Genomic DNA, 11,357 nt, shown 5'->3' with positions numbered 1-11,357 from the left:
GCTCTGCCTCGCCCGGTTTGTTTGTGCGACGGTGCCATCCCCCCCCCCCCCCCCCTCACCCTTCCCCCCCCCCCCCCCCCATGTGTGGTGCCGCTCACCCCCCCCCCCCCCCCCCCCCCACACACACACACACACACGTTAATAGAGTTCAGCTTAATTGTGATTCATGTTTTTTGTTTGGATTCTTGTTTTCATGGGGATTACCTACAGCTTTGTGGTCACGATGTATATCATATAATTCTTTTAAAGTCTTTATGTAAGCACCTTACCCTGCTTTGCTTTTGCTGCATCACTGGTAGAATAACTACAGACTGAAGGCATTTTAAAGCCAAAGATCAAATCAAACTCCCAAAGTATCACTTCATTCCTCTGCAATGTTCATGTAGATATTCCAAATATAATTGCAAGGATAAAAAACAAAACAAAAAAAACATCTGTTTATTTAACATTACAGATGTAGTTATGATTAATGGTGTGCAACATTTCAACACTGTTCTCACATGCTAGGCCTCAACGCTTGGCAAAATGCATGCAGCTCATTTCTTCTACCAATAAATGAGTCTTAATGTGTTTTGCAGCTGTGGAGCATCAGGTGGGGCTAGTCACATCAACCTGCCAGATCATCTGTGTTTGTTGGACAAAACATGGCACACAGGTTTTGATTTCCCCTTAGCTTTGAAAATTCTTCCCCCCCGAAAACTATGGGGAGCTGTCACAGATGAATTCAGCTGTGACGATGGTTCTGCCTTTGCTTGTCTTTAAATATTGGATCTTCTTACGCAAGATGAGTTTTACTATATGCAGACCTCTCTCGTATTTATAGAGAGGCTTTCACTCAAACGCAAATTTCCTTTTCTCCGAAAATTGGACTCATGCACCGGTTTCCCCGCAACCCATTCTGCGGCGTAGTAGTCTCTTTTTTAGTCTCCTCTTCTGTCTCCTATCTTCTCCTTAGGCCATGTTTGCCAGCTACGTCCCTGAAATCATAGAGTTAATAGGAAACCGCAAGAAATATGGTGGTTCCTATAGTGCGGTTAATGGGAGAAAGTAAGTATTCCAGATGGTTCTGCTGTTTTTCCGTGTGCGGTAGAACCCTCTCTGCATGCCTTTTTCTTTTTTTTTTTTTTCTGCTCCATGCATGTAGGCCATGTTTGCTCGCTACGTGCCAGAAATTGCTGCTCTCATCCTTAATCGGAAGAAATACGGAGGGAGTTATAACTCGACACGAGGCAGAAAGTAAGTTGGAATCCAGACATGGTGTGGTTGTGTGACAATTGTACCCACCCCCTTTTTAAGTTCAAAAGCACTGGGGGTTAGTTATCTTGACATTTTAAGTTGAGTAAAGCTTGAGTACATTGAGTCACACTGTGTGACTGGAGACCTTGGCCATTAGGACACATGTCCATGTCCCCTCACGCTCTCCTTCATTCTTTTTCTCTTTCTCTGTTGACGTTTTTCTCAATCTGCTTCTACCTGTCCTTCAGTCGGAGCTTTCCTGAAGTCATTTTTGTGCTTTTTTTTTTTTTAACCTTCCTTGACACATCCTGTGTTTCGCTTTAATTTGATTTGGAAAATAGAGCTTTCATGACTTTTAAGACTGAATCTATACCAGGGCTATTCAACTAAATCTCTCAGGGGGCCTCAGTTACTGAAAGCCATGAGCTCAGGGGACATCCAGCAGTTATTGTCGTTAAGTAAGTTTGTTTTATGGTTTAAAATGAACCCATTGGTGGGCTGAACTGGGTCATCCGTGGGCCTGATTTGGCCCCCGGGCCGCCAGTTAAATAGCTCTGATCTAACCTGTGGTGCTTCTATACATGCACCCAAAGTTTCTCAACAGTCTTGTCTTTAAGGGTTCAGGAATAAAATAAACTAAAGGCAAGCAAAGAGTCATGAAATCCCTACTATCCGTTTTAAAAGGACTTTCCTGTAATACTATATGAATATATAAAAATAAAATAAAAATGCAAGTGCATTATTATTGATGGTCTTGTTAAGCATCATCAATTTCAATGACAACTGCAGGACACATTTCCTTTTTCTTTTTCGTTGTTGCTTGAATTCGTTTTGCACGTTTTCCTCCTTATCTGCATCTCATGGGATGTTCTTTATGACCTGCACTGTTGTGGCTTTTTCACTGATTGCAACACCCCGACGGAAAAGTCGTCCTTCTGTTGTCTGTCTGTGCTGGCACATTGCATCATCAATGCTTGACATTACTCTGGCCCTGATCTTCAGTCAGCTCCCACACCCTGAATGCTGGATGCCTCGCTCCCATTGGAGGCTCTAGATTGCTTTTTGCTTGCTTTGCCTGCTTGGGCCTCGGCGCTCGCCTGCTTCTTGTGCTTGTCTGATGTTGGAGTATATTTACGTGTGATTTTTGCTTCAGTGGATTGTAAAAAAAGTGCGTGACGCTGATCGGCACTTGTTGTGGATTACTCTCCTTTCCCCTTGTGGCTCAAACCTTACTGACAATCAGCACAAAGATTCATTTCAAGCCAAATGCAGTGTGTACAGAACAGGAAAAGTAGTTGTTCTCTTTCCCTCCCTTTGTCTTTCTCTGAGGTTCTGCAACACTCAGCATCTGCTACTATCTGCAATCTTCTTTTGTTCGCATAATTTTTTAAATTTTTTTTTGGTCCAATCTTGCTCCGTCATTCTGTTCGGTGAATTTCATGGAGTCAGCAGTAGAATGAGGGTTTGGAAAGGAAAAGAAAAGCCTATGTTCAGTAAGCCTGTCACCGAGATAAGATTGATGGAATGTTGTGTTTAGCCAGTGACTGCATCCCAGACGCACATAAAGGTGCTGAGAGAAGCCCCTGTCAAACCCTGTCTTCTACACCTCTCATTCGCTTTAGACACATGGACTCAATCATATACCCAGCAAACGCATAAGCTCAGAGGAACTCCACGGTTTTGCACAACCATTTAGACGTGTATGAGCTGACTCTTATTAAAAACCGGTTTGTCGTGCAAGTTGCATGTGAAGTTCCAGTGCATTATCTTTTAGCAGCTGTCACAAAAAAAACGCATCATGAAAATGAGATTAGATTACAACTGATTACAATGCTTTTGACTGATGAGGTCATTGTGCATTATTTAAAACCCATCCTAAATGTAACGTCTGCGCCTGACTGCTGTCATTTAAAACAAACCTTTAAGGCCGTTTCAAGGAGAGTTGGATCCAAACTTGATTTATGTTTCATGCAAATGCTGCTTATAGTTCTCCGAACAGCCCAGAATCACACAGACAGCTCTCAACCAGTGTGCGCTGATACAGTAATGACAAGTGTTGTGTTCGGTTGGCGCCCCCGTTGGAGCCCTGTGGTTTCCATTATGACTCCATGGTTTCCATTAGCCCCAATTTCGGCCGAGGAGCTGGCATGAAAACTGACATCAACCCTGGCTGAACTCCGACATAGGCGTCTGAAACTACTTTTAGAGGGTTTGCAACCTAAAGTGTATGAATTAAGATAAGCGCACACTATTGAATATAAACACGGAGCGATTTACCCTAATGCTACAAAACAGATAAGGTTAAAATGGAAAAAGTCGTCCACGTTAAAGTAAAAAGTGTATCCCTCTGACGTCAACCCTGCCTCAACTATAACTATATTCAGGACTATACTTATAACGCCGAACCAGATCTTTAAAAATAACAAGACAGTTCTAGATATGGAAACAACTGTTCTCACTGGTCTAAGGATTAGAGCAGTAAGTGAGTGACCTCTGCTGTTCATGTTTGAGCTCCGTTTGTTCTTTTTTGTGTTCAGTTTATCCCCCAAAATATCCTGGATGTTGTCTGTGCATGTTTTCTGTGCACGCTCTTTGGTCATTCTTTGCATTGATCGTGAATGTGCTGCTTTTTTCAATATAATTTAGAGTTTTGGGTTGTTTTATTTGTAATGTTTTTGTACTTTTGACATGGTTTTCTTTACTTTGACTTAAGACGGCATGTTATAAACTGTTGAACTAACCAGTTTGGATAACTAAAGCAGTTTTCTTGTTTTTAAATATAATGATTGTTTGTAATAGGCTCATTTACTTATAATCTAAATCAGGGGTTCTCAAACTTTTTGGGTTCAGGGACCCCTTACAGGGGAGAAAAAGTTTCAGGGACTCCCTCATAACCCTCATGTTTATCAAAATAATTTTCTTAAATTTGTGTAGCATAAATATTTAAGACCTGTTTTTTAATAGGGCTAATACAGTTTTTATACTTTTAAACATGGGGTATTTTTCTTTCGAGACACACGTAATTAACACAGTTTTTAATTTCAGCTTCCAAAAATTACAGTTTTGAGAAAAGTAACAGCAACAAAATCTCCTTTAAAACTGTACCTATTCACATAATAAACATAAATGTATCACCATCAAATTATTACAGAAAACCCTTTACATAAAACTGAACAGAGTCATAACAGCAATATATATATATATAAATATCTATCTATATATATATAGATAGATATTATATATATATATATATAATTAATTTTTTTTATTAATTTTGGCGGACCTCAAAGCACCATCTCGCAGACCCCCGGGGGTCCAGGGACCCCAGTTTGAGAACCCCTGACCTAAATAAATATGAAATGCCTCTTGTATAGGATATTGAAATTACAAATATTTTAGCCAAATACAGCTGTCTTCTCACAAACTTCCCAACTCCTCACTACTAAAGGACAATCAGTCATCTTCTGGCCCACTCTGCAGTCACTGCTGTTCATTAGGTTCTCCTAAAGGATGGAGGCAACATCTGTGCAAACCATTTTGACCTGCAACATTCACAGCCTGTCATTTTCTCAATGCGATTTTCACTTTACGTTGCCAAGTGCACTTCAGTTGAATCCTTCCCACTCCATGTTCTTCTGGGTAGGAGAGCACTTCGTGATGTGGACTGTGGTTCTCATTTAACTTCAATAAATATCCCAGCTGCATTTAAACCTGCCAGACTGAGTCAGATGTCAGTAATACTCTTGGCCTTTAAAAGGTTAATATATTCACCAGAGCTTCCTGTTTGGTATAAAAGTAATTTGGTGATAGGATTTTACACAGTGCACATGTATAACCACAACTTTTTATTTTTATTTTTTAGAAAAATGTCACATACAGATCTTCTTAAGGTCTTTCAGGCACTTAAACTAAAGTGGTTCAATTGTCTCCTGGCACATGAAGTAGTGGACACAGCTATTGTCATTATATAGATTGCCTTACACATCTCCATAGGGTAGTTATGGTGTCTGCAGAGTGTCAACACTAATTCATGTCAATGAAAGAGCTGGATTGAACTAAACAAGATTTAACTGTAAGACTTCACCAGCAATATTTTATTTTAACTTCAGCTGAGCAGCTTAGCTTACCACTGAGCAAATAAAGGTTATTTAGTGTCTTAGGTTCGCGTTTGTCACTTTAAATTACATTTGCTGTATGCAAAGATTTAGTGCTTTTAATAAAACAGAACGCTAAAGTAAATGATGGTAAAATAATCTTAAAGGAGGAAAATAACCAAGGAAATTGATGTGAACCAGGAGGAAAGCTAATCAAAAGTTTTCTTTTTCCACAAACTTAAGAATAATAATAAAAAAAGATTAAATCCATATATTTTTATATTTAAGCAGTCAAAATTGTATTTTATTCTAATAAAGTTAAGTCACATCTTCTGGACAAAAAAAAACAAACTTTTTTTCCTTTTTTATTGTTATTTTTTATTTATTTGTATTTATTTTGTTTATTATTATTATTATTTAAAATTTAATTTGTATTTACTTATTTATTTGACTGTCCAGAGAAACTGACTTAACTTTATTAGATTTTTCTACCTGGATTATTGAGCATGCATCAGGATATTGTATTTTATTGATTAGTTTGCTGAAACCAGATTGTTTTGTTTCCTAAATCTTAAGATTCATGCATGTGCCTTATGTAAATTACCAGCAGACTGGGATTTTTTAATGGGAAATAACATCTATTTGGGCCTGATAGATGGAGTGTTTTTCAGTTATAGTTATTCAGATGATTAACTCATTTAATGAAGGCTCTTGTGTCTTAATAGTTTGCCTACGTCCAGATTTCTGCTTTATAACAGTTTCTAGTTTTGTGCTTTTAAGTTATTTAAATGCAGCATTCAAGTTGTTTTATTCTTCTGGACGATTGCCTTTTATCATTATATAGTGTTACAGATTTATAGATGGTTTAAATTAGGCACATTATTTCAAAGACCTTTAATAAAAGTAGAAAGCAAAGTATGTTGTTTTCCATTCAGACAAATACGACAAACTGATATCGCTATAAGTCTGAAGCACAAGTTTGAAATTTTTCTATTTGCATTGTATCAAGTAAACTAATTTCATCGATGACCAATTCACAACACACTTTTTAGACGTTTAGTTTTTAGCACAACAAAGTCTTGCAGAAGCACCAAAGGTTTAATAACCAACAACTTCGCAGACTGCTCAGCGTGAGCCTCATCTTGAAGATGAATTCAAAGCTGCCCTTTTCACTCCTGCAGTGCAGTCAGAGGACAATCAGGGACACAACCTCATCCCTAAAAATCATTTAAACTAACCGCTTTTTCTCCCTTTCGGCTGTAATCAAGCTTGTGCAGCTTCTGACGGACTGTAGCGCGCTGCAGAGTCCTGCCAAGAACCCGTCAAACACGCTGAAGTCCTGTTTAGAGTTTTTGTCAACCACAGGCCTCTGAATCATTTTGAAAGTTTTACTAATGTTTTGTATAAAAGCCTGATTATATTGATGTCCATGTCTTTGTCAGCATCCATTCGGCTCACAAAGGGGTGGTTTGGCTGCAGGGCGAGTTTTTATATTAAGAACGGATGACAGCCCAACCACTGTAGGATGTCTGATTATATCTTAGATTTTCTAAAGTGCTTCAGCGTTGAGTGTTTGACTGGATTTGTCATAATGAATTTAACCACTTTCATTACATGTAGGAAAATGTTCACTTATATGGCAAAAATATATCATTCAGTTACTTGTTTGCTTTCAAGAGGCATTTTCGTTTTTGACATGTCTATAAAGCATTCTGTCTTTTCGTTTCAGTTAAGTATTGTGTTGCTTTGGTTTGTCTGATTACCTTTGGGAGGCATGCCAGTGTCTGCACTTATTTATGTTGCTCACTCAGAAGGATGTCTTCCCCCCTTCCAGGCACATTGTGGTCTGTGGTCATATCACCCTCGAAAGTGTCTCCAACTTCCTCAAAGACTTCCTACACAAGGACAGGGATGATGTCAATGTAGAAATTGTTTTTCTCCATAAGTAAGTTCATCTTTTCCTTGACATGATGTGTGGGGGAGTGCAGAGCATTCTGGTTTATGTGACGTATCCATACATGCTCTAAAGCCTTTTTTTTTGTTGTCTTTTTTCTATATGTGCTAGTATTTCCCCTAATCTTGAGCTGGAAGCCTTGTTCAAACGTCATTTTACCCAAGTGGAGTTCTACCAGGGATCTGTTCTCAACCCTCATGATTTGGCTCGGGTGAAGGTACGGCCAGTGACTAAAGTCTCAAAACATTAAAATTACAATACAGTCAAGATAGCCTCGGTTAAACTGAAGTGTAGATTAAATTTAAATAAGTGAGTTTAATTCAGTTCAGTAAATCAATTACAGTAGTCCCTTGTTCAGCGCGGAGGTTTCTGTTCTCAGTCCACCCGTGATAAGTGAAAAACCGCACAGAAGGGCTTGTAGTAAGTAGTTTATTTTAGTATTTATATACAGTATATATAAAGGTGTTTTAAACCCTTCCCACACTCTTGCAATATTCGAAATAATGTTTCTAAACTCTAAACGCTCTAAAAGAGCACAGCATGTCAGGAGTGGTGGCGCAGAGGTTAGAGAGGTGGGCTTGTGATCCGAAGATCGCCGGTTCACGTCCCGGCCCCGACAACATCAAAAAAATTGTGGGTGGGGTAGGTGAAACACCCACACTTGCCCCCACCCTCATTCGCTCCACTCTGGGCCCATGAGCAAGGTCCTTAACCCCACCATGTGCTCCCTAAACAGGTCTCTCTTGAAAAATGAGTTCTCGTGGCTCAATGAGACTAACCTGGATAAATAAAGGCTAAAAAAAAAAAAAAAAAAATGTCATGATCTCCGTTCTCTGTCACCTGCCAGGGCTCTCGGCCACGCACACTTCTTCGCTGCAGAGCGGAGATCATTACATGCTGCAGGAGGGAGCTTCTCCCTGCACATGTGGGCTGCACACATGTGCAGCAGGTGCAAAATAATTTAAAATATTTTTTTTTATTTAAAAAAATCCATGCTGATCTTGTGGCTCAACCATCAATCAGCCAATAGTGTGTCATGTCCAATCTTACTTTGAAAACTCGCAAAGGAGCGAGTCCGTGAAAGTCGAACCGCAAAGTAGTGAGGGATTACAGTATTTTAAAATCTTTATTGTGGAAAAAATATTGACATACATTGTAAAATAACAATAAAGTATAATTTTTTAATGACAAAAAAAATATGACAAAAAAAAAATTGTATTGTGTTATCCAAAATTCTACAAAAATACCGGTAAATGTTTTTGGAGTGCCAGTATTACACATACTCTCTCTGCCTAAGTGATAACGTGCTTTTCCTTTAACGTATTTGTTTTTGTCCTTCATGCATAGATTGAGTCTGCAGATGCCTGCCTAATTCTAGCCAACAAATATTGTGCAGACCCTGATGCCGAAGACGCCTCCAACATCATGAGGTATTTCTTGGTGAACAATGTGAAATCAGTAGAAAGTGACTTGGTGATTTATATGTTGAACACATCTACCTGATTTTCAAGGGTCATATCCATCAAGAACTACCACCCTAAGATCAGGATTATCACACAGATGCTACAGTACCACAATAAGGTAAGAGTCCAGGTTTGTCCAGTTAACATGGAGGGGTCCAATTCGGGTCCTTCAGAGCCACCGTCCTACATGTTTAAGAAACTTCTCTGTTCTAACACCCCTGATTTGAATCAATGGGTAATTAGCAGAACTTGAAGAGATAATTCAACCATTGAATCAGGAGTGTTTGAGCAGGAAAACAAGTACAACATGCAGGACAGTGACCCTCGAGGGCCGCAGGACTGGACACCCTTGAGTTAACATGCTGAGGCTTTCTCCACCTGACTGAAATGAGGTATACATTTACAACTTTGCTGTGAGAAAATGTTGTATTGTTGGATAAAATCCAAAAAAAAAAAAGGGTAAATGGAAAAAAAAAAGATTTTTTAAAATTTATTTTAGATTTTAGACGTTTAGATTTTTACCTAATGTCTTGTACAATGAATTAGTTTAGTTTTAAAATATTCAGATTTTGATGTAAAAAAAATGTCTGCGCTGGCTTTTGTGTGATAGATCTTAATTTGGCTTTTTTCTATGTATAATACTGTCAGAAGGCCTGGCCTAAATATTAATGTAGCCTTTTCACTAGTATACTTGTTTGATCAGATCAGATTTTTTTTTTGATTTTTTTTTTTTAGGATATTTGCATCTTTAAAATATGAAATTGCAATTTTTAAAATTTCTGTTAAGAAACATACATTTTTCATTTGTCTGTTTGCCACAGTCTTTAAAGAAGTAAACTCCTCTTTACATTTAAAAACATCAGAGTGAAAAATCTAGTTAAATGAAATCAACTTTATATATGTTGCCAGTTAAAGTAACAAGGTATGATCTCCCATGTAATGAAAGTTTTACCTTTATAGCATCACATGTTAATATTTTTATGTAAATTATTTGATTTAAATTGGTGTTAACTATAAGAGCATATAAAACTTGCATGTAGCATGCTATCTCTTGGTTTTATTAAGTACAAAACGTAAACAAATAAAAATATATACTTAACTGATCTTAGAGTTGGCCAAATTAGAAAATATGTATATTTAAAGTTTTATAAGTTTTTATTAATTTATACATTAAGAAAGACATACCATGCTGAGTGAGCATTTCCCCGTGTTTACCTGGTTGTGTTCCAAATCAGTGCCAGCTTTTGTTGCTGTTTGTTGGCTCGACCTTTAGTAAAATCACACAAAAATAAAATGTCCTAAGCTGAACTTTGTTTTTATGAAACAGGCGACTGTGTAGCTACCCCTGTTTTATGACCTTTTTGTCTTCCGTGCAATAAAGGCCCATCTGTTGAACATTCCAAGCTGGAACTGGAGGGAAGGTGACGATGCTATTTGCCTGGCGGAGCTGAAGGCAGGCTTCATTGCCCAGAGTTGTCTGGCCCAGGGCCTGTCGACGATGCTAGCCAATCTCTTCTCCATGAGGTCCTTTATTGAGGTAATTTAGAGGGACAGATTTACTTGCATTATGTGCTTAAACGAACACACTCTTAGGTTTCACTTTTGCACCAAAAAGGATTCTTATTTTCATTATTGACGAGGTTAGCATATGCGCATTCTGTGCTGTAGGTTATCTCGTGACAGATGGTCGAGATCTATTAGACGGTACATTCCATGGGAATTTTGCCGTCTTCTTTTCTCCAGACAAATACTTCCATTACTGTGTTTACAGTCATTCTGGCGAATCATATTTTAAAGTGACATCCCATGTGGAATCTGTTCAGCGCTCTGTGGCTAAACATTGAGGTACTTGCTTCTATCAAAGAGCTGTTCTCATGTCATAAAGATGATGGATCAGCTTATAATGACCAGGCTGATGCTTTGCAGGAGAACATCTGCAGACCACATTGAACGGCTGCTGGCTTTTTCATGCTTGTCTTTATTCATCCACATATTTGTCATTTCCGTGCTTTTCTTCTTTTCTTTTTCTTTGTCAGATTGAGGAGGACACATGGCAAAAGTATTACCTTGAAGGAGTGGCTAATGAGATGTACACAGAGTATTTGTCCAGTGCCTTTGTAGGCCTCTCCTTCCCCACTGTCTGCGAGTAAGTTCTACTCCACTCATGAATGATTTTGAGATGGTGATGGAGTCAGACAAACAAGGGTCTGTGGGGATGTGGAAGTGTTTGGAAACAGCCGTCATCTGTTTTTATACTTGTCCTCTCTAATGATCTGTGTTTGTGTTACAGGCTGTGCTACGTGAAGCTGAAGTTGTTGCTTATTGCCGTTGAATTTAAGTCTGAGCAGAGAGAGAGCAGGTTTGTAAAGTGAATCTTTCTTTGAGTAACGTCCACTGTAGCTGAAGGAATTATGAGTTACAGAGAGGTTTGTTTAAAGTGGATTTTCTAAGACAAAATCTAGATTTGAGTTTATTCCCCTCCCTTTAAAGTCATTCTTGCAGAATTTCCAAAAATAATTTGATGAGCACTTGAGTTGTGTATATATATATATGCACACAGTAGTATATATATATATATATATATACATATATATATATTTATATATATAT

General features: G+C 38.3%; 1 protein-coding gene across 1 annotated transcript in view; it reads left to right on the top strand.

Moving 5' to 3' along the window:
- Positions 1-11,357, top strand: part of kcnma1a (potassium large conductance calcium-activated channel, subfamily M, alpha member 1a) — a gene marked incomplete in the record, with an annotated part of 198,584 nt that overhangs the window by 137,599 nt on the left and 49,628 nt on the right. The window contains 8 exon segments of the mRNA XM_037680098.1: positions 956-1,047; positions 7,165-7,275; positions 7,396-7,501; positions 8,632-8,714; positions 8,796-8,865; positions 10,129-10,284; positions 10,784-10,893; positions 11,038-11,106. Of these exon segments, the coding sequence (XP_037536026.1) occupies positions 956-1,047; positions 7,165-7,275; positions 7,396-7,501; positions 8,632-8,714; positions 8,796-8,865; positions 10,129-10,284; positions 10,784-10,893; positions 11,038-11,106 (797 nt within the window).

This window comes from Nematolebias whitei, chromosome 1 (assembly GCF_014905685.2).
Source record: "Nematolebias whitei isolate Nwh7 chromosome 1, NemWhi1, whole genome shotgun sequence".
NCBI lineage: Eukaryota > Metazoa > Chordata > Actinopteri > Cyprinodontiformes > Rivulidae > Nematolebias > Nematolebias whitei.
The sequence above is the reverse complement of the archived record's forward strand: the minus strand, read 5'-3'. Positions and strand labels throughout refer to the sequence as shown.